The sequence below is a fragment of the Polypterus senegalus genome, chromosome 5 (genome assembly GCF_016835505.1).
Source record: "Polypterus senegalus isolate Bchr_013 chromosome 5, ASM1683550v1, whole genome shotgun sequence".
Lineage (NCBI taxonomy): Eukaryota > Metazoa > Chordata > Cladistia > Polypteriformes > Polypteridae > Polypterus > Polypterus senegalus.
In genome coordinates, this window is record NC_053158.1 from 82,008,820 (window position 1) to 82,033,768 (window position 24,949).

Here is a 24,949-nt window from a genome sequence, read left to right on the forward strand (position 1 = left end):
AGGCTGCACACTTTATGAAAGGTATAGGGGAAAGCCCTCGGAAGCCTCATTCCCAGAAGAGTCAAATCCAGTTGAGAGCCAATGCAGTCAGGCATGTTGGTGATCGGAACTTGTGTGGTGCTGAAGCGTCATCCACTGCATGGCAGCACTTGGGTCCCAGTTTGAGGCAGCCCATCCAGGTAGACGCAGGGACTGTCTTGTCTCTCCGGCATGATGATCATCTTCCTCTGCTGTCGGAGGAGCTTTGTAAACTCAGCATTTCTGTGGTGGCACTATTGAGGTGCGCAGACCTGGGATTGGTCAGAACTCTGTAGGTGTGTACACCCTTTATTGGTTTGTTGCTCTGATGGCTGTCATACTCAGGGAGCAGCTGTTCCTGTGGCAGATCGTGTTCAATGTCACTCCTTTCAATGAGTGTATTAAGAGACTTAGATTAAGGCACTCTCTGGGTCCCTTGTCTGTTGCCTCATTGTATGCTCCGACCATGGCGAGTGATGGCTCGGTGAGGGAAACATTTTAATCACAACTTCGCTCGGTGGTTAATGGGTGCCCCTGTGGCGACACTCCTCTGGTCATGGGTAATTTCAATGCAATCACTTCCGCTGACAGGGCTGGCTATGAGAATTGTGTCGGTCCCCATGGGTCTGGTGACCATGGTGAAAGTGGATCCATGTTCCTTGATTTTGCAAAAGATTAGGGCTGTGGATCGCTTGATCCTGGTTCTACCGCACTGAGCCACATCATTGGACTTGGTACTCCGACAGTAGTGGCCTGGTGAAGGAGATCGATTGGAGGTCTGGTGAAGGAGACTGATCATGTCCTTTTGAGAAGATGCTGAAGGCTCTTACAAAACTGCAGGGTCTAGAGAAGTGCCCAATTTGTGAATTCTGACCACAGACTTCTTGTTGCTACTCTGAAGATCCAGCATAGGTCCACCTTCTAGGAGAATGTGGCTAGACCTGACCAGACTTCAAGATCAGACTGTTTCTAACGAGTTTGTACGCAGTCTGTGTGAGGAAGTTATGGACTTGGGTGCAATTGCTGACCCTGAAATTAGCTGAGGGTTGTGTTGGTGTTACCAGTGTGCCCAAAAGGAAGTGTTCATCTTGCAGGGCTTGATGGCAACATCAATCTGTACCTGGAACTGAGAAGGATGGCTGCGAGGGCTCTGAGGACAGATAAGGAGGTGTTTGTTAGGGGAATCCGTGAGCAGGTGACAAACCATTTATAGTCTAGTCACTCTCGTCCTGTTAATAGAGGAATCAAAGCATTACATACAACTGAATCTGTTTCTCGAAGACTTGCAGTCAGTGCGGCTGATGGAACACTGCAATTGTGCCCTGCTGGGCTGGCAACTTTGAGCAGCTGTTTAATGCCCATCATCTGGGTAGGACATTGAACATCTCTAGGTCCATGGTTCTTGGGACAGAACCTCCAATTAGCTGTGAACCAACCAGTCTCACCGAGATTGCACAAGTGGTGAATCAGCTAAAGGCAGAGAAGGCTGCAGGGGTCTGTGATATCAGGGCTGAACTTCTCAAGAGTGGTGGTAATCATGTTAGGGGTCATCATTGGGTCACTGAAAAGGGGTTTGTTGCGTTCCTGATATCCTTGAAAAAGGACGAAGGTCTAGGTTTTTAGAGTCCTAGTGCTGTCCGTTTTGCTATATGGTTGCGAAACATGGATGCCATCCAGTGACCTGAGACAAAGACTGGATTCCTTTGGTACTGTGTCTCTTCTGAGAATCCTTGGGTAGAACATTAGAACATGTACTGCTCATTTGACTTTGTGTTGCATGAGCAGTTGCACACGGAGTCCCTAATGTGGCACATTGCTGGCATTGTGAGGAAGGATCAGTTACGGAACTATAGCCATGTGGCATGATTTCCTCAAGGGTGATCAGACTCACAGGATCCTCACTGTTGAGGACCTGAGCAGCTGGACCAGGCCAAGGGATCACCCACGTATGACCTGGCTGTGGAAGATAGATGGGCATTTCTGGGGGGGTGAGACTGGACCATATGTCTGCCTGGGGGTTGCCAACCAGGATCCCAACCTGTTTTGTCGTGTGGTGGATGCGGCAATGCACTGTACTGTACCAGTGTATGCACTCCGACCTTACGTGATATTATTTAAAATTTGAATTTAACCTGTCTATTAAATATTGCTTTCCATTATGTGTTATTAACCTCCTCTACAAAATCTTGAGAGAAACATAAACCTTAAACAACAGCAAATATGAAACTTGACCAAGCAATTTGTTGAAAAAACAGATTTTAAAAGTGGAATGTAACAAAAAGGAGCTTTAAGAATTTTTGTGTAAACAAAAATATTTAGTATTGATTTTAAGTAGTACATATTTCAGTTACTGAACAGAAAATGTCAGTAACTGAAAAAAAATTTGCAAAGCCCTAAGCCTGTTAATCTAATATACAGTATACTATAAAACCTAATATACAGTATAAAAAGTGTGTTTCTTCTGTATGCAAATTTACACCAATGGATCACTCTTTGCCAGATGTTGTAAAGATTTCCCATTTGTACATGGTGAGATCAAAGGCTGTTTAATTCAGAAATATTTTCCCTAGGAGATGTTTTTGGAACCTGTTTAGTATAGGTAGGCAAAGTTGCTCTGTATGGTGGGTTTAATCAGTGAAATTTTGGTTTAAGGTGAAAACTGTTTCTCCCTGGGAAATTTATTTAGTGACTGCTTTACTCCACCCCAGGCAGCATCTCTGCTGCTGCTATTTAGAAATTAACTAAACAAAACCAAGTATAATTTTACATCTTTTTAAAATATATAAACTGAAGTCTATAAAGCAATAAAATGTTTATGTTCATATACGTTTAACACTAAAGAATTTGTGACAAGGATAGATTTGTATTTTCCCTTTAAGAATGATACCTAATTTACAGTATATCATTCTCAAACCCACTTAATTCCATTCTGGGTTGTGGGGACTAGAATCAATGAGGACAACTTTGAGTACAAGGCATGACCAACCTTGGACTGTGTGCAAGTCCATCACATGGTCCACTCTAAAATAAGTAAATACTGAAATATATTTGAACATAGATTAAAATTTCCAAGTGCTACTACATGTAAGTTTGTATTTAACATGGCTTTGTAAGCTTAACTATTATTACTTTGGCTTTTTTGTTTGTGGTGTGTTGCATGCAGAACTTATGACACTCCTCCGCAAAAAAAGGATTTTCTGTGCATGGCGATAGTTACATGACCAAAGCCAAAAAGAGGAACCAGGATACTTCACATGCCTGTAATGAATACATGAAACCCATGCAAAATACCTCATAATTACTTAAATTAAACACACTTGTCACTTTAGTCCTCCACACCACCTCCCCCACTTCAGCCCTCTGCTCCAAAATGCTTTTTCGGTGGTGCAAAAGACAGGAAGTCAGCGCCCATCTGTGTTTATTTTGAATAAGTCGAGGCACGTTGAGTATATTTGCATTTCTCAAAAGGAGCTACTGAAAGGAATAAATGTTGCATTGCAATGATTTTTATGTATTCTCCCCTCATTATTACATTTTTATTTTGCATACACTTTCATTAAAGGCAACTTAATGTTATAACAAAAAAAAAAAATACATGGCAAAGTTTTAAAACAAAAAATCAGTTTGTGGAAGGTAGATCAAGTGTCAGGAGCAAACCAGCTTCATAAGTTTGCAGTGCAGTGCTCTGGCAGTCAAAGAATAATCATACAGGATTAAACTAAACAGGATTATTTTCCTCTTTACAGATTCAGCAAAAATATACAACATGTAACTTGTTTTAGAAACCGAATGTTAAGCCAGCAGCCTGCAGAAGACATGTGCTGGTTTGAGTAGCTAAGTATGCTTTCCTGACAATGAAAATGCTGTTTAAATTGGCGATATTAAGGCTGTTATAATAAAACAAGGAAAATCAGAAATATGACAGCTATTCCCTATTATGTTTAATGAGAAAGGAAACCAGCTTTTATTTGCTATGATGAATCCTTAATAGTTTTTCATCAGAAAATCAAGGATCTCAGGTTGAAGAGTTAAACAGGGCTAGATCAGGAACAAAATGATATATTAAGGGTGCTGGTGAAGGCTTTAAAATGTGTTATTAGTACACCCGTTAAGCAAAAAGCACAGTAGTGCAGAAGAAAAATTTGTCCAAACTAGCAAAAATTGTAAAAACACTGATTGTGGAAGTGATGTGAAAAACATGCAAAATACAAGAGCATTGCAGCATGGTGTGACTGGGATAACACAAAGCCAAAACTAGTACAAAGTGAAAGAAAAAAACAAAAAGAGAACTGTTCTTTTACAGCAAAATGTCAATGCTTGCCCTTGAATAAGAATTCTGCTCAAACAGATTCAAATTATATTCAAATAGTGATGTTCGTGGCGACAGTCCTAGTCCACAATACCAGACCCCAGAGGGAACCAATTTATAGACAACTGCACACAAGCAGCAACCAGGTGTAGAATATACACTAACCACTAACTACCATGCTGCTCTCATTTAAAACAAATATTAAATTGACATAAACTTTATAAGATGAATATAGGCAATCAGCATCAGTAAATAAAATGACAGATATGATACCTGCGCCACACTGAGAGGAGTGGAGATTTCTTCCCCCCTCAGAATCATGGATCGGTGGGTGAGTACTTCTGCAAGCTGTGCTGAATCCAACCCAAGCAGTTCCGAAGCTTTTCCTAAAGCTTCAAAAAAATAAGTTCAACATTACCAAACTAGTAAATTAAAATTAAAAATTAAATTCATATCAAACATTTCTTGATTTAAGGAGATATTGTGACCAGTATTGGCTTTTGAAGTACAATTCTGAACCCTACAGCATCCTAGGCAGCTCCAAGTAAAACGCAGGGTACACAACCATAGGTTTAATAGTAAGAGTAACAATACAAAATAACAAAAGTAGAAGTTTAGGCTATTCCAAGACTTAGTAATGCAAAGAAAGTTCCCTGACTGGCTTGTAGGGTGACTGGTTCACTTTTCCAGGCAAAAACCACAACATATACTTCTCTCTTCTACTATACAGTATCTCTATCTCTGAAATACCGCTGATCTTTCACTCTTCTGACTCTAAGCTAGGTAACCTGGAGACCTGCTATGGTAAACAGAATATAGGAATGCATTTGTTTGTGATCGATTCCATTATTAAAACTTGAAATTCACTTTTTTTTTTTTTTGCCTGTGTATAGCATTCAATGTTGTAAATCGTTCCTCTGCAAGTCTTTGTTGTACAAGCAACATGACCAGTGGGGTGGCAGCTTCTAGTGAACTTTATGAAGATGTTACCAAATGTTCTTCATCTAACTTCATCTAATAAGAGTTTCACACAAAACAACATATTAACAGGTATTTGATTGCTGCTCTAGTTCATTTTATGAAAACAAGCTCTTGAATCAATTCTATAGTATTCTTTTAGGCAGAGTGGTTAGCAGGTCATCACAAACAAAGCCTTATGTAATAATTTGTGTATGGTTAGCAGCCATATTTTATTTTGAAGCAGTGTATTTGGTATACAGTTGCAGGCCAGAAGCTTTTTCTTACATGCCATGATGAGCATTTGTACAGCATTAGCACACAGAGACATCAGGATTTTTCAACCTCTTTATACCTCCTAAACAAGGCAGTTGATGGTGCACTATGAGTGGCTCCATGTAACTGATGTGCGCTTATCGAAGTAGTGGTCGTCACTTCTGTTACAGCTCCCTGCATGTTGTATGCACCCAGTCTTAAAGGCATTCTACTATTTTAAGCTTTATGGGTGACTTTGTTAAATGTATAAACCGAATCCCTGCCATGTGACCACCATCTGCCTTTGGCTACTACCTCTCATGACATATGTAAATTCTGTTTCAATGATAGGTGCCCTTCAGCTGGCATCTCTATGGCAAAAAGTGAAATAAAACTGTGGAGGAAAAATAATGAAATAGAAAACTAGTTTGCAAGCAAATGTCATCAGGTAAATACAGGAACAGCCAAGGAAATGTTTGGAGGCAAGCTTAATGGAGAAAAGAGCGGGGTCATCTAACACCAAGTGCAATTTTTGCTTGTAAAAAGTGTGTGAGAGGGTACAGAAGATAATATATTAAGTATAAATTTACATATTGGCACTGGAGATGTCGGGGTGAAACAAACAGATATTATGCTGCATTGGTGACATACTGAGTGTAGAGAGAGGTGTAGGCTGACCAGTGATCACCAGGGTGAGAGATAAATGGCTTTGTGAGGGGCACTATTTCCAAAGTGAATAAGACATGGGCCAATAACTTAAGAACATGAAGCAAAGTTGTAAAGAACAGAGGTGAAACTTATTAGTAAGTTGGCTGTGTGTGTATTGTTATTAGGTGATATGAAGATGAATGCTGAGCTAAGAGAAGCGATCTGAGAAGTGGTCTGGTCATGTGAAGCAAAAGGCAAATAATGACTGGAATAGGTGTACCAAGATAGGTGTTCTAAAGAAGATGTTGTTCTAGCTGTGTCACGATAAAAAAAGATTTGGTTGAACACCCTGGGATACTTAAGACTATGAAGAGTGAAAAAAAGGATTTGGGGGCAACTGGCTAACCTGGGTAATTCTGGAAAATGGCAGCTAAACTTGTAATGATGAGATTGTGACTATTATACTCTCTAGACCACAAATCTAATTAAATGATACAGACTAATGATGCAAAGATACCATTTTCCTCAGACTGAGTACGGCTACCGATGCTTGTTTTTCAGTATTTGCCGATACCAACACCACTGTAAGCAAGGCAAGATACTGTCTAATTCACTGTTAACATTAAATATATAAGAATCATAATATGGAATAAAATATCAAAACTGAATAACTCAAAGTAGGGTATATTTCATAGATTAAACTACAACACCATTTTTAAAATGGCTCAAATTTCACAGAATCAAAAAAAAAAAAAAAAAACCCACATACAATTAATGTATGTAAACTGAACCAACATTGTTTCAAGTCTTTCAACATAGAATACAATACTACAACACATAGCAACATTTCCCTGGTACTGGAATGTAATTTTTTTAAGATAGCTAGAGCTAGCTCAGTGGCATAAAGGTATATGGTAGGGGTGGGCGATATGACCAAAATTCTATATCACCGTATTTTTCTAAATTATCCCGGTTTCACGGTATTTAATAGTATTTTTTTTCCCATGCATGAGTGGATGTTAACCACATTTTCCACTGTAATTATTGCAGTAGACTGGCTAAGAATAACCTATTACACTGTCATGAACACTGTACATTGTACAAAAAAACATTTTAATGTGCACACAAGTATTAATACAAGTTTGCATGGCCCCATGAAGTGATAGTTTTCAAGGGGGAGACACTAATGAAGAGAAGGAATCACATTTGCATGACAGATGCAGTCAAAATATAGAACCTTTTTATTGAACAAATTTTGCAAAAACTTCAACTAAAATTTTGACAACATATTTTCAACCATGCAAAGAGGCATTTAGACTTAGTAAAATATCCAGAGGTGCTTGTCAAACATTGTATTGCACTGAACATGTCTTAGAAAATGAATAAATAGTAAATATTTTTTGTAAACCAACAACACTTTCTGTTAATGTTAACAATCTCTGTCCACTGACACGTTAAAGTGAATTTTTAAACAACTTTACCATCATTAAACAGCAAAATATTTAAACTTATAAATATTAATAAAATAAATAACAATATTATTACTGATAGTTGCACTATTACTTCAAGCCCAGGTGCATTACACAGTATTCACCAAATTAAAATAAAATAAGACAAGTGCAACTTGGTGATGACATCTTTACCAACTGAACCATCATTTAGGCAAACTGCATTAATATGGACCTTACTTCAAGCTAAGCTATATACATAAATAATAAAACTGCAACTTGCATTTATAATGCTATTTGTGCTATAGCCCTACGGAATCGTATTAGGGACATGGTGAAGAAAAAAAATATGGACACAGGGAAGAAAAAAAACAAACTATACGTCGAGAATAAAATAAACTATGAGAATAAAGACATTTCAACTGTATTCTTGCCGTTTATGTCGAGATTAAAGTAGACATTTATACTTTATTCTCATAGTTTATTTTATAATAATTTTATAAAATACTAATATTTTATAAAACTTCATTTAACGATGAAGTTTAATTTACGATGTTCTACTTTAATGACAAATTACGAGAATAAAGTCAACATGTCGAGTTTAATCTTGACATAAACGGCGAGAATAAAGTAGAAATGTCGAGAATAAAGTCAACATGTCGACTTTATTCTCGTCATAAGCGTTGAGATTAAAGTCAACATGTCATCACACTATTACACAGTACCTAGGTACATTACACTGTATTGAAAACAAATAAACAAGTACAACTTGGCTTGCAGTATTATCCAGTAGTACAGAAACAGTATTTACACATTTAAACATAATGTTCCACATCCGACCTTTTAAAACCAATGTATCTCCAGGCAACGGACGTGACTCCTTTCTTTTGGCAAAAGTTCTTCTGTTTTATCATGTTCAACTTTATCGTCAGCTACAGCTTCAGTTTTAGTTTCGGAATGTTCTCTGTCCATTTTCAACGTGCAATACCTACACTACCACTACTTATTTAGCGGTGCAGCAGTGAAAAAGAGCCCCCGGGCAACACCTCTGTGATTAGCGGTAAAGCAGTGAAAAAGGTCCCCACTTGAACAGTTTCCCGCTGCACCACGTTCCGAATGTCGTTTAGGCAATTTAAACCGGTGTTGCGGTATAAGAAAAATCTATATCATAACAAAAATAAAAAATGGTTTTCGGTATATACCGGTTTACCGCGCAGCACTAGTATATAGGTCAAAAATCATTGGGAAAGTAAGTGATGAAGAGAAGTATTTAGATGAAGAGAAGCATCTCTGCATGTTCAGCTATAAGTTGGTTTCTGGTTTCATTAAAAATATGTGACAGAGCTCTAAATAATCTCTCACTCCCTACACTCCTGCATGGAACTGAAAGGGATTTCCTTGACATTTGAGAAAAAAGTAAGGAACTGGACTTTGTTAACTGACCAGTTCTTAGGTGGTTTGTCTAAACGAGAAACTGTGGTCTCTTCCAGGTATGTTTCCAGCTGTATGGCAGCAGCTACTGGAACACTGTTCACTGATGCCACTGCATGTACACCTACGATCTCATTCAACATATGCTTCAAACTACTACTTGGCTGGTTCTTCAATGGACTTTAGGCAGGTGGTGCCGCATAAACCTGTCCAGCTGCCTCTGGGCCACAAAATTCCTGCAGCTCCAGCAACACCATCTCTTTGCCCTTCTTGGCATTATAGATATGTGTAAAGAACTGATCCTTGTACCCAAAGGAGGAAACATTTTTTCTGATTATATGCATGCCAGTTTTATGCCCAATCAACAGAAAATTTTTGATAAAGACATTTTTTGTAAGTAATTGAAGAGACTGTTCCAAAATGCTACATATTTATTTTAATAAATTTTGACAATTAAGGATTTTTTACATTAGCCACACTACAGAAGTAATTAATAATAAATTCTTTAGATTTGTGAAAATCTATTGCTAATATATGCAGTTTCAAAATAGTTATCTATGTATCTATCTGAGTGACAATGAGATATATTGCATTGAATTAATTTTTCATAGTGAGTATATTAAAATAATGAATTGGGATAGAAATATGTAATCTTTCTTAACAAAAACAAAAATAGCATTGCTCCAGTAAAACAATCAATTTTTTTTGTTCTTTATTTCGCCTTATACAATTTCTCGTATTAGGAATTGGTTAGTTTTCGCATACCCCTTAGGATCAGAGCGCAGGGTCAGCCATTGTACAGTGCCCCTGGAGCAATTGAAGGTTAAGGGCCTTGCTCAAGAGCCCAGCAGAATAGGATCTCTTTTGGCAGTGACAGGGATTATGATGCAGATACACATAACCAATAAAACCAACATGCAAATTTTATGTTCCGTGCTTGTCCGCTGTGTTATACAGTAGATAACAACACTCACTCATATTATGAAGCAATGAGGAAGCACAGCACGGATTTCAATTCCATCACATTCTGTCCAAAAAACACACTGTACACGTCTATAAAAACACATTTACTTGTAATATCATCTGCCAAAATTGTTATGTATATTAAGTGACCCTTGAGTGTTTCATATCATTGATTAAAACACAAACAACCGGGTGTTTATCATGTCTGAAACAAACTTTTTAATAACAAAAAGCTTAAAAGGTAACAAAACTGTTTTCAAATTAATAAAATACACAAAAAATACGTGACACACTTCAAATAGTGAATTTTTTTCTTTTTTTTTTAATTTTCAGTAAGTCATCTTTTTTTACCATTTAGTTTCCCCATTACAAATAGTATGTGACCTAAAAAAGCAAACAGTGACACGTTCACACATGCTGCTTTTAACTAAAGTGCAATACATAGCCCCTTAGCCTCCCTCTAAGTGGGAGTACGCTAAGGCAGAATGCTTAAAATGCCCAACTATTTTATGCCCGACTGTCACTGCATCTGCAACACTTTACTGTGCAAAAATGCCCTCTGCAACTGCCACTCAGAGTGTATAAGCAACACAGGAAAAGCTTGGGACTCCAGCATCATCAATGTCTTATCAGATTTTTTGGAACTGTCGATGACCACAACATGTTTATAACTTTTCGGAATGGTCCAATTGCCAAGCATTTACTGAAATTCATCTGCCATTGTGTGGCCTAAAAACTTCTTTGTATGCAGCATAACCCACTGGAGAGCAAAATTATCATCTATCCACTGTACTGTTAAGGTGATGATAGACATTGGACAAACACCACTGCTCCAAATGTCAATGGTGAAGCTGAAAGACATGCTTTTTACAAACCCTTGCATCCTTAGCAAGATGATCTATGTGACAGGGATCTAACACACTCAGGAGGCACCGAGATCCCACATTATCAACAATCAAAAGCGTTTGATCATGAAGAACAACATATTTAGTAGGAGCTTCTGTTATTTTCATAGCCTGCAGGTTACTGTTTGACATTTTTTCTCTCTTTTTAGAATCTGCTGAATTGTTGGCTGATACTGTGCACTGCCAGACTCAATTTTGCAGTGCTCATTCTTATGTTTACTTTCACAGTTTGCAGTCTGCTAGGCTTTGAGTTTCGTCATTAACTATAAGAAAACTTTCATTGCAGACGTTTTCCTCTCTCAGTTATTTTTTTCCCTCTGTGTGTGTGTTAATAGTATCAGTTATAGGCACCAAGTGAGTAAGTGAGCACTGTAACAGACCAAAATCTGATACCAGTATCGGTATCATTACATCCCAAATAAAGACTGTTAAGACTGCTTTAAACTTAATGCCAATAGTCTAAGTCAGCATGTTCAGACTATTATTGCCCTAGATTAACACAAAAGAATAATTATCCTCAATTTATTGTTGATAACTGTCTTTAGAGAGCCAATGGGTTTCTTGTAATCATGCTATGTGAGCTTCATATTTGGGAATCCGAGAGCATGTAGGTCAGTGGTCTCAAACTCCAGTCCAGGAGGGCCGCAGTGGCTGCAGGTTTTCATTCTAACCCTTTTCTTAATTAGTGACCTGTTTCTGCTGCTCATCAACTTCTTTTTAATCAAGTTTAATTAACTTGCTCTTGAAGACTCAGCCCCCTTAATTGTTTCTTTTTCCTTAATTAGTAGCCAAACAATAATGAGATACAAAATGAGCCAAAATGTGATCAGCAAATTGTGTCCAACACACAATATCTGAAAATAATGAAAGATGAAGGTCTCAGGAATGTTGATCAGCTCAGGTCCTCAGAACAGTTTAACGGTGCTCTTAGAAATGGGAAAATTAACAATTTCTGAAATGTATGCTATTGCACAACAAGAGCAGTAACAAGCTGTCTCAAGACTGCTGTAGTTAAACCCCTGCTCAAGAAAAATAATCTTGACCCCTCTGCTTTTGAAAATTTTAGACCCATTTCTAACCTGCCCTTCTTAAGTAAAATTCTAGAGAAGGCAGTCATTATGCAGTTAAATGACCACCTCAATAAACATGCTATTCTTGATACATTTCAGTCAGGCTTCAGAACAAATCACAGTACAGAAACTGCACTTGTTAAAGTAGTAAATGACTTGCGGGTAAATGCAGACAGAGGCCATTTATCTGTTCTCATCCTCTTAGATCTCAGTGCTGCATTTGACACCATTGATCATAATATTCTTAGAAATCGCCTTAGTCAATGGGTGGGCCTCTCTGGCAGTGTCTTAAATTGGTTTGAATCCTACCTGGCAGGGAGAAAATTCTTTGTGAGTTGTGGTAATCAAATCTCAAAGACACATGATATCCGATATGGTGTTCCACAAGGCTCTATCCTGGGTCCGCTGTTATTCTCAATCTACATGCTTCCGTTAGGTCAGATTATCTCAGGTTACAACGTGAGTTACCACAGCTATGCTGATGACACACAGCTGTACTTATCTATAGCACCTGATGACTCAGACTCTTTCGATACACTAACACAATGTCTTACTGGTATTTCTGAATGGATGAATAGTAATTTTCTCAAACTAAATAAAGAGAAAACTGAAATTTTAGTAATTGGCAATAATGGATTCAGTGAGGTTATCAGAAATAAACTTGATGCACTAGGTTTAAAAGTTAAGACGGAAGTAAAAAATTTAGGGGTAACCGTTGACTGTAATCTGAATTTTAAATCGCATATTCATCAGACCACTAGGACAGCATTTTTTCACTTAACATAGCTAAAGTTAGACCTCATATATCATTGAAAGATGCAGAGAAATTAATTCACGCTTTTGTTTTCAGTAGACTAGATTACTGTAACGCACTCCTCTCAGGACTACCCAAAAAAGACATAAATCATTTGCAACGAGTGCAGAATGCAGCTGCTAGAATCCTAACTGGGAAAAGAAAATCCGAACACATTTCTCCAGTTTTGATGTCACTACACTGGTTGCCTGTGTCATTCAGGATTGACTTTAAAATACTGCTTATGGTTTATAAAGCCTTAAATAATCTCGCTCCATCTTATATATCGGAATGCCTGACGCGTTATATTCCAAATCGTAACCTTAGATCTTCAAATGAGTGTCTCCTTATAATTCCAAAACCTAAACTTAAAAGAAGTGGTGAGGCGGCCTTCTGCTGTTATGCACCCAAAATCTGGAATAGCCTGCCAATAGGAATTCGCCAGGCAAATACAGTAGAGCACTTTAAAACACTGCTGAAAACACATTACTTTAACATGGCCTTTGTATAACTTCACTTTAACTTAATACTGATACTCTGTATGTTCAATTCTTCATAATAATTATTCACAGTGGCTCCAAAATCCATACTGACCCCTACTCTCTCTTCCGTTTCTTTTTCCGGTTTCTTTGTGGTGGCGGCCTGCGCCACCACCACCTACTCAAAGCATCATGATGCTCCCACATTGATGGACTGAAAGCCAGAAGTCTACGTGACCATCATCATCAGGTCCTTCCATGAAAACCCTAAATACAAAGAGGACTGTTTGACTTATGTTAGGTAGATTGCCCAGAGGGGACTGGGCAGTCTCTTGGTCTGGAACCCCTACAGATTTTATTTTTTTCTCCAGCCTTTGGAGTTTTTTTGTTTTTCTGTCCACCCTGGCCATCGGACCTTACTCTTATTCTATGTTAATTAATGTTGACTTATGTTTATCTTTTATTGTGTCTTCTATTTTTCTATTCATTTTGTAAAGCACTTTGAGCTACATTTTTTTGTATGAATATGTGCTATATAAATAAATGTTGATTGATTGATTGAAGCCATGGAATTAAAGAACAGGTTTAATTAACAACAAGAATCAGTGCCACGTTTGATTATTCTCAAATCTTTGGCAGTTAATTTGTGTCTTTGTTTATCAATATGTTTCTTGTGACCCTGTTGACTATTTGCAACAAAATGTTTGATGGTTCTGTGATCACGCCCCAACATCTTAGCAATTTCAAGAGTGCTGCATCTCTTTAAAAGACTTTTTACAATTTTTGACTGTTCAAAGTCTGATAAATCTTTTTTTTGGCCCATTTTGCCTGAGGAAAACAAGCTGCCTAATAATTATGCACGCCTTGATATAGGGTTTTGATCTCCTTAGGCCACACCCTCCCTCATTAAACAAATACACATCACCTGATATGTTTAAATCCAATAAGCATTCAACATTCAACTTTATATAGCTTGGAGTTGGAATATACAGTTGTGGCCAAAATTATTAGGCCCCCTTATGAAATTAGGCAACACTCCTGATTCCAATATGAAAATGACCATTAACAACAAATGTTTGTTTTTTTAAAGCGTATCTGTGTCCAAAATAACAAGGTCCACTAATTGTAGTTTGGATATTTTATTGACACACTGAGTGGAAACAAGAAAGGGCAAAAATGAGACATCCAAAATTATTAGCCCCATGCCCATTAATAGTCATCAATACTGTACCCTTTTTGAGCCACAACTGACAACAATCTATTAGAGTAGGTCTTTACTAGATTAGCACAGGTCTCCTCAGGGATTTTGGTCCATTCCTCCACTGCAAATTGTTCTAGCTGGTCCAAATTGCATGGTTTCCGAGCATGGACACTCACTTTGAGCACTCGCCACAGATTCTCAATGGGATTGAGGTCTGGGCTCTGTGCGGGCCACTCCAAGATCTTGGTTTTGGTATCCTTGAAAAACTGTTGAACTAATTTTGATGTATGCTTTGGGTCATTGTCTTGTTGGAAGACCCAGCGACGACCTAAGCCTAGACTACGAGCAGATTTCTGCATATTCTCCCTCAGAATGTCAACATAATTTTCTTTTTCATGATGCCATGCACCCGAACAAGGCTCCCTGTGCCTGAGGCTGCAAAACAGCCCCACAGCATGATGCTCCCACCACCATGTTTAACTGTGGCAACTGTGTTCTTAGGGTTGAAGGCCTGTCCCTTTCTTCGCCAAACATAAGCAACATCCATGTACCCAAACAGTTCCAGTTTAGTCTCATCAGACCAAAGCACAGACTTCCAAAAATCATCTTTACATTTCAAATGTTCACGGGCAAACCTCAGTCGGGCTGTGATGTGCCGCTCTTTGAGTAAAGGGGTTCTTCTGGGACGATGGCCGTGAAGCCCACCATGGTGAAGAGCCCTCACAACTGTGTTCCTTGAAACATCAACTCCAGAAGAGGCCAGGTCAGCAACAATCATCTTGGCAGATGTCCGGGGTTCCTTGCCGACATCTCTGACTATTTTTCTCTCCAGAGTTCTTGAAATCTTGCGCTTACGGCCACGGCCTGATTTGTTTCAAACAGAATTTGTCTTCTTGTACTTGGCAATGATACAACGTACAGCAGTTCTAGACACTGTGAATCGCTTGGAAATGGCAGTGTAGCCTTGCCCCTTATTATTAGCCTCTACTATCTTCTTTCTGAGCTCCAGACTGATTTCCTTTGTCTTTGGCATGGTCAGTAACAGTAGTCCCTCTCATGTGTTCAAGAGCCCTGTTCCTTGGGAGTCTTTTTATGCTGATTGAGTGTTGTTAGGAAGCCAATTGATTGCACAGGTGTGGTTTCAAAGCTGATTGGTTAATTAGTGTAGGTGTGTTTTGAAAGCAAACATTAACATGGGGCTAATATTTTTGACCACCCCATTTTTTACTATATTTGAAATAAAGCAAGACTAAAAATATATTTTACATTACAAAAGGTATCAAAAGCTAGTAAATAGCACTGGTGGATGTTTGATTATATCAGGTTTCATCAATGTTGCAAACTTTGGGAAGAAGTTTAGGAAAATGTTCCATGATTCCAGGGGGGCTAATAATTTTCGCCTCAACTGTATGCATAAAAATGATGATATGGTCAAAATACTCATTTGCCTAGTAATTGCAGGTAAAAGCTTCTGGACTGGTGCACAGTTATGTAATCCATGACAATATATAACGGTCAAACCCAAATTTGTGCAGTGTGGTAAATAGATATCCCCATTCAGCTCTGTTTACAGCCTTTTCTGCATGTACAAATAGTGAGAACTCTGGAATATCAGAGTCTATAATTGAGTATACTAAACAAATGTAATAAAAGACTGGAAAGGAAACTAATCGACTTTAATAAATTGTACCACTTGAGGCCTATTCAACTGTAGACTTAGATGATCCACCTAATGTATCTGCCATTTCCACAAATCAAGTTCCCATTGGTTCACTCTGCATTATAAATAATGGTGAAGTATTACGTGTTTTGTTATCTGCAGACAATCTGTAGTTCCAATAACTCCTAATATTTTTTTTATGTCCCTGGTTGCCTTGAGAGATCCTAAGATCCTAAAAAGGCATTTTTATTTACATCTAGTGTACACAGATATAAGGGTAAAAGTTTGCAATTAAGCCAAAACGTATGCTTTTTACCTTTACACAAGTAGGGCTTTTGATAGTGAAAAACAAAAACTGTAGTTACTTTATATCTGCAATAATATAATTTTTTGATTAAGTTTTATTCTATACATTCATGGTCACATCACTAGTCAATGAACATTCACCTGATTTGGAAGAGATCTGTGCCCCACCAGCAGTGACAAAGTCAATATTTCCTAAATGTAGAATCCCTGCAAGAATCTTGAAAATATCGTGGATGTCCTCTGTGCTAAAGTGCATTGTCTTCATGGCTGCCTGAAGGGAAAAAAAAAGGTTATTAGAGTTTTGTCTTTTCATAATAGTTTTTCTATAGTATTTCTGATTCTTCAAACTTAACAAAACTAAAGTTATTTCTGATTCTTACTTGGAAATTAGTTTTAATTGTTCATTAATTTAATTCTAGTCTTAAGTACAGTTTTTATTTCACAAATTATTTATATTTTACTTATATAGTCACAGTATATTACTTTCAGTTTTAGTAAATACAGTATTGGTTAAAAATATATTATGCAGTATACTTTTGAGTTACAAAAGGAAGGAACTGTAGACTTGATGATTTGGAAATAATATCTGTTTTATGTTCGTAGAAACCTACAGTATAGCTATGTCCTAATAAAAAAACAAGCAAAACAAATGTAGATACAGAAAATAAACAATTTTATAAAATGCTTCTTTTTTATCATTTGTGCAAGAAACTGCACTTTTGCATAGAAATTATCAATACACATTTAACAAAGCAACAAATGGCTGATGTAGCCTAATACTGCAAAAGCATAAAGGAAAGGAATATTTATTTCTGCATTACACAATTCACTTTTCTACATTCTCACCATACAGTGGATTCAGAAAGTATTCAAATACCTTCAGTTTCTAAGCACTTTATTGTGTTGTGGATTTATTTTTAAATGGGAAAAATTGACATTTTTCTCCATTAATCTACATTCAATAACCCATAATGACAAAAATGAAAACAGGTTATCTGAAAGGTTTGCAAATTTACTAAAAATTTGAATCTGAAAGTATTCAGGCCCTTAATTTGTTACTTTGTAGAACCTTATAGTCAGCAATTACAGCTTGGACTCTTCTTGGGCAAGTCTCTAAAAGCTTTGCACACCTGGATTCAGGTCCATCCCATTCTTTCTGGCAGATACTCTCATACTCCGTTAGATTGTACGAGAAGTGCCTGTAAAATGCCATCTTTAAGTTTCTCCACACATTTTTAATGTGCTTTAAATAAGCTAATCAAGTACAGTCAGAGCCTTGTCACAAAGACACTCAAGCATTATCAATGCTGTATTCTTCCAAATCATTGTCATTCTGAAAGGTGAACCATTATCCCAGTCTGAGGTGTCTTGTAGTCTGGAGTAGGTTTCCTTCAAGGACCTCTCCGCATTAAGTTGAATTCTTCCTTCCCTCAATTTTGACCAGTGACCAGTTATCACCTAGTGCTGCGCGTTATATCGATTCATACCAAAAACTGTTTTTTATTTTTGTTATGATATGGATTTTCCTTATACCGGAACACTGGTTTAAACAGCCTAAACAACGTTCGGAACGTGGCGCAGTGGGAAACTGTTTAAAGGGGGACCCTTTTCACTGCTGCACCACTGAACACAGAAGCAACGGAGTACATGCGTTAGTGGAAGTATTGTGCTGTGAAAATGGACAGAGAACATTCTGAAACTGAAGCTGTAGCAGACAATAAAGTTAAACATGATGACACAGAAGAACATTTGTCGAAAAAAGGCACCGTGGCTGTTGTCTGGAGATACTTTGGTTTTAAATGGGCAGATGGACCATTATGTTGAAATGTGTGAATACTGTTTACATACTACTGGATAATACTGCAAGCCAAGTAGTACTTGTTTCTCTCTCGAGATTATTAAAAGGCACTGACTTACGCTTCCAGTTTATGTCTGTTTATTTCAGAGTCGTTAAAGCCAGAACAGTCACACGGGCTTCCCTATTCTATGCTTCTCCCGGTGCGTCTCCCAAAACCCTCCATGCAGGAACATTATCTTAAGGCTTAACAATCCTATTGTTACATCCCTTTTCCTTTTTTTTTTTTTGACTATAATAACACGGGTAACATACAGTTAAAACATTTACACATTACTACATATATTGCAAACCCAGAACATCATATACTTCTGTACAGTCCTTCAACCACTATATACTCAATTTCACTGGCTTACTGAGTATAGTCTCTTAAGTAAAATGGTTTAATCACTCTCCGGCCTGTTCTAGTAAAGATAGTGTCATTTGGTCCTGTGTTTCCATGAGCAATCTCTGTGATTACAGGTTTGATTCCTGCTGTCCTTGAGGTTGTGTCTGGTGATATGTGTGTTTTCGTGCTTTGTGCTCTAGTGACATCTAGTGGCAGGTCCTTGTCTTTCCTGAGGTATCGTCTGTTTCTCCTCAGCACGCCTCCCGCATCTAGCTCCATCTTGTGACCCTAATGATTCTCGCTCGCCTCCACACCCTGTATGGTTTGAATGGCTGAACTCTCACCCTGTCACCTGGCTTCAGCTTGTCCATGTCCTTTGCTGTTCTGTTGTAGTATCTGGCATGTCGTTCTTTGTTGTTTTTGAGTCCTTGTGCTGTCTGAGGCACACGTGGATGTAGAAGACTCTGTTTTGCCGGAAGTAGTGTTCTTGTCCTCCTGCTCAGAAGCATTTGAGAAGGACTGGCCTGTAGGCCTTGTCTTGGTGTGTTTCTGTGATCCAACATAGCTAAGTAAGGATCCTCACTTGCTGCTTTGGCCTTCTCCATCAGCCGTTTCGCTGTTTTGACTGCTGACTCTGCCTTGCCGTTGCTCTGTGGGTAGCCTGGGGAAGAGGTTATGTGATTAAATTCCTATAACTGGCTAAATCTTTTGAATTCTTGAGATGAGTATTGTGGGCCATTGCCTGAAATTACTGTGTTGGGTATGCCTTGTCTCGCAAAGTGTGCCTTCAGCTTCCTGATAACTGTGCCCGATTTGGTGTCTGGCAAATAGTAAATTTCCCAGAAGTTGGAGTAGTAGTCTACTGTTATCAGATACTCTCTCTCGTTGCATGTAAAAATGTCCGTCCCAACTTTTGACCATGGCCTATCCGGTATTTCATGTGAGTGTAGTGTCTTTTTGTTGTCTTGTGTCCACTGACCTGCATGTCTCACATTTTCCAATATAGTTTATCTGTTTTGTCATATCTGGCCAATAAACACATTCCCTTGCCCGTCTGAGGCATCCATCCGTGCCAAGATGAGATGAGTGAATTCTGCGAATAATCTCTCCTCTGATGTCACGTGGAATTACCACTTGTTCTCCCCTGAATACTATTCCATCTTGCTCACTGAGCTCATCCTGCATTGAGTAGTACTGCCTGATTTCGTTTGGTATGTCTTTCTTCATCTGTGGCCAGCCTGTTTGCATAGTTCTTATCAGCGTCTGCAGACAACCATCTTCTTTTGTAGCCTGCCTAATCGTCTCCATTGTCTCCCCTGAAATGGGTGCAAAGTTGATCATGTTCACCTGTTCGACATCCTTTTCCAACATTACCTGTGTTCCCTCTGGTAGGTACGCTCTACTCAATGTGTCTGCCAACAGCATCTCTCTGCTTGGAACATAAGTAACTGTTATGCAATAATACTGGAGCCGTAGTAGCATTCTTTGCAGTCGTTTTGGAGCACTAAGTAAAGGTTTCTTGAGAATATTCTCCAGTGGCTTGTGGTTGCTCTGCACGGTTACCGGTCGGTCATATGCATACTGATGGAATTTTTCCATGCCATAAACTATGGCCAGGCACTCCTTTATTTGTGCATAGCCCCTCTCTGTCTGTGTTAGTGCTCTGCTGGTGTATGCAACTGGCCTGCCCTCTTGTGTCAAACCAGCACCTAAGCCAGTTTCTGATGCGTCACACTGTAGTGTCAGTTCCTTTTCTGGGTCGTAATACTTGAGCTCTGGTGCTCTGGCAATGTTCTTTTTCAGCCGTCTGTATGTATCTTCGTGAACTGCAGTCCATTCAAATACTGTATCTTTGTGTGTCAGTTGTCGTAAAACTTCACAGTCATCTGACAGATGATGATAGAATTTTGATAGGTAATTCACCATGCCCACTAACCGTTCTACTCCTTTCACATCTGTTGGTTGTGGCATTTCTGTGATTGCCTTGACTTTTCCCAGGACAACTTTCAGTCCTTCTACTGTTAACAGATGTCCCATATAGGCAACTTCCTGCCTCCTGAGTTTGAACTTGTCTGCATTCAGTTTGATATTTCTCTCCCTGCATCTATCTAAGAACTTTTTGAATTTTCTATCATGGTTCCCCTACTACCTGGTCTATTGCCTCCCCCTCACCTGTGATTAGCACATCATCTGATATCAGGTACACACTTTGTAGACCCTCTAGGGCCTGCGTCAGCTTTCTCTGAAAGACTTTTGGTGCTGGACTTATCCCCATTAGCATTCGCAACCATCGGTATCTCCCAAAAGGAGTCGAAAATGTAGTGAGGTAGCTTGAGTTTTCGTCCAGTTTTACGTGCCATAACCCGTGCTTGACATCACAAACAGTGATACACGTTTTAAATTTACCATTTAGTTTTTTCACTATGACCATGCTGCTTATCCAGTCTGTGCCGTGTTCCCCTGGTGCAATGATCTTACTTTTTTCCAGGTTCTGCTATTCCTCCTTGAGGGGTGCCATCATGGCGACTGGTACTCGTCGCATCGGTACTTTCACCGGCTTCGCAGTTTCGTCAACCTCTAATTTGTAGCTTCCTTCTAGCTCACCGACTCCTGTAAACACATCTTGATATTCTTTCTTAATTTTGTTTGTTCTCTTCTGGTCTCTCACTCATCACTATACTGTCTACAGCATGTTACCATATTCAACCTGGATGAGTTTCATGGTTTCACTTGCCTTTCTGCCCAATAGTGGTGTTTTAACTGTCTCATCTACTACTTCAAACTCTAATCTATACAGTTTCTGGTTTCTTGGATTTCAAATTTTGATTCTGCATTTCCTCACTGGCTTCAATTTTGTTTTATTATACATTAGTATAATCTTGTTTGAGTGTTCAATCTGTGTATCTGGATTTAATCTATTTATTGGGAGGATGTTGCAGGTTGCACCATAGTCTATCTGAAATTTTAACAGGTTCTCGCCTAGTAGTATGCCTGCATAAAGCTGTTCGTTGCTCTGCGTTTCTTCTTCTATCTGGTTTATGTCTTTGGTAGGTTTCCATATTGCCGTGATGCTCAGAATATCCTCACAGTCGTCATTTCTCTGTTCATCCACCACGTGCACCTGTCTTTTTCCAGTGTTAATCCTTGTTGGCACACTTTTGAAAGTGATTGGCTTTTCTGCACTTTTTACAGATTTGTACAAAGGCTGGGCAATTCTTTTTGCTCCTCTCATGTGTTTTCCCACAAAACTTACAAGTGATTCGCTGTCCTCTTTCTTTTGATGCCTGTTTCACTGTGTCCTTCGACAGTTCTGTGGCTCTGCATATTTGTATGCACCTCTCTAAAGTCAATTTGTCTTCTCTGAGTAATCTTTGCTGCAGACTTGCATCACTGGTTCTACACACAGTTCGGTCATGTATGAGGGAACTTTTAATCTCCCCGAAATTGCATGTGCCTGCTAACACTCTGAGATCTGTGACGTAGTTGTCTAGATTTTATCCTCTTGCCTGATTTCTTGAAAAAAATCTGTACCGCTCTACAGTTTTGTTTATTTTTGGGTTGCAATGTTCATCAAATTTACGTATCATCAAGCTCATGGTTAACTCATCAGGTCTTACATCAGCGGTCAGCGCCTGACACAATTCTCTGCCGCTCTCTCCAATAAGATAACGGAATAATCTGACCTTAGTGTTTTCCTCTGGCATTGCAAGTTCCGTGTATAATCTGAACTCCTCCTTAAATGTTCACCATGACTTCGCCAGGGGGGTATTTTTCGTACGTGGATTATTCGTTTAGCAGGATGTAATTGTTGACGATTTGGCATGATCCTGGATCTGTCGGTTTTTCGAAACTCTTGCTGGATGTGTTGTCATAGCAGCAGATCCAAATCCTCAAACCTGCTCAAAGCAGGTTTGTTCTATGTAAACAAGGATTAGCTCACACACTTAATCAGTGTCCGTGCATGGAATTCATTCAGTCATGGCTTTGTCGTTCATGAATAAGCAACCAATTGATATCGGTGTGCAAATTATAAGAAGAGAATTTCATATAGAGAGGGTTTTGCACGATTGGCAAGATCCTTTATTGCTCCCGGAGGAAATTCTTTTCGAAAGATACTGCTTTGGCCGAGGTAGAATATTGTACCTCAAATGATTTATTAGCACCTTATATTCGAATTTAAACTCGGTGAAATCGGGCTGTCACAACCACACTGACAGTATGCATTGCTTTGAGGTTTTTTGCAAATGGAACTTTTTTATATACTGTAGGCGATGCGGAAAATCTATCTAAAAGTGCAGTTTGCTAGGCAATTCGTAAATTATGTTTGGCTCTGAAATATTTCCTTCGGGTTTTCATAGTGTTTCCTGGACACCTGCGTGTGCAGACAATAAAAGAGGCGTTTCATGCCATTGCAGGTACACAGGCAAAAACACCCACAGTTCCATAAAGAATCTCACGATCAGCCTAACATTCTCATTACCCAGGATTTCCAAATGTGATTGGGGCACATGGGACTGATCAGAGTGGAGTTTGATCAAACATTATTTGGAAAATTGACCTCTCCTCCTGATGAATAATCAGACACAGTGTCTTCATCACATATTTGACCTTCGTCAATATCTCGTTGGTCAGACACAAGTTCTAGGGATATGACATTCCCTGCAACTGACCCAACAAAAAAAAAATGCCCTCAGAAACAGGGCGATAGGCATTTTGCTGGAGAGCCAACTTAGGTCTGGACCGCGTGGACCTCCACCTGTTTTTTGCTTGTCTGCTTTATTAGCTTTAAAATTAATGTTTTTTATATTATATATGATTCTTTATGTCAACAGTTCTTTAAATAGTTATATACCAATATTTCCCAGTTTGAAGTATATTCTTGTACTTTACTTTAACCTGTTCCCATGTTCTCCTTGTGCTCACATTTGATCTGGAATTATGACATATTAAATAATAATTAACACATAGAAAATGAAACGCTGCATTCAGTAAGTACAATGCACACTACTTAGCGTTTAATTTGTCGGCCACTTTTTGCCAGCCGTCTTTTCTGCTTTGGGCAGCTTTTGCAGTGTTACCCCTTGTGCATATTAAATCTTGAAATTCTTCATATCCTTCGAATAAAAGGTCCTGCTCCGCTTGTGTGAAAAAAAAAAAAAATGCGCCCGTTCCTTCGTCATTTTGTTACAGCCTATCAAAGACTTGCTGATCATGTTTTCTAGACTCAATATATATGGGCTTTTCAATCAGCGTTAGCGCGCGCATTCATCTCGGATGATTAGATCCAGCTAGACTAATCTACTACACGGCTGCGTTTGAAAAACCGACTTATCCCAGATGAGCTTCACCGGCATTAACTCATCCAAGATGAGGCATCTGATCTTCGATGATTTAAGCGACGTACGTAAAATACCCTCCAGGTATTTAGCATCGAGGCTTCATGTCGGCGGCGGGCTCAGACCCTCCATTTTTCTTTCATGTTAGCTTCTCTGCGTCCCGAACTTTTAACAGCAAACTGCCGTGACTTTCGGCGCAGTTCCATCACCTACGCTGCCACCATGTTTCTCTCACGAGATTATTAAAAGGCACGGACTCGCGCTTCCAGTTTATGTCTGTTTATTTCACAGTCGTTAAAGCCAGAACAGTCACATGGGCTTCCCTATTCTATGCTTCTCCCAGTGCGTCTCCCAAAACCCTCCATGCGGGAATATTATCTTAAGGCTTAACAATCCTATTGTTACAGTACTTATTTTATTTTTTTTGTTCCCAATAGTGTGTAATGTACCTGGTTACTGTGTAATAGTGTGACAATGCCGGTCCCCTACAGACTCCCTCTTCCCACATGGGAGTCTGTTGAACCAACACCATCGATAGTTATGGCCGAGATGAGCTGACAAATTTAATTGAAGCCAGGGGATGGTGGAAAGTGCTTGACTGCTTTTACTAACAAACAGTCAAAAGTAAAACCAGAAGTGTCCACTGTGCAGTGTTCAAAAAAAAAATACAGTACCCAAATAAATAGCAAATCCATAAAACCAGTGAAACGTGGAAATAAAATTCATATTAAATAAATCCATTAAAATAGAGATTAAAATGCAGTCACTCTCCTCACTCGATCGAAGCCCACAACCTTCTGTCTCCCTGCCTCACCCATCACTTGTGTTGCTGGCAGAGACTCTGCAGCACAAACTCCTTTCTGCCGACCCCCGCCACACTGTGCAGCCAGACCGTCCAAGGTTGGCACACCCCTCATCTTCCTTTGCGCTCACTCAGTTGCTCCTCAGATCCATTGGTAGGTCTTGCAATTCACCACTCTTTGCGCT

General features: G+C 38.9%; 1 protein-coding gene across 2 annotated transcripts in view; it reads right to left on the reverse strand.

Annotated features, from left to right (window-relative positions):
• The window catches only part of myo10 (myosin X), a 408,709-nt gene that overhangs the window by 92,065 nt on the left and 291,695 nt on the right, over nt 1-24,949 (reverse strand). For both annotated transcript variants that reach the window (XM_039754892.1, XM_039754893.1), the window contains exons 10-11: nt 16,585-16,714; nt 4,601-4,719 (exon numbers count right to left, since the gene is read on the reverse strand). In XM_039754892.1, coding sequence (XP_039610826.1) covers nt 4,601-4,719; nt 16,585-16,714 — 249 coding nt within the window. The remainder of the gene's footprint in view (nt 1-4,600; nt 4,720-16,584; nt 16,715-24,949) is intronic.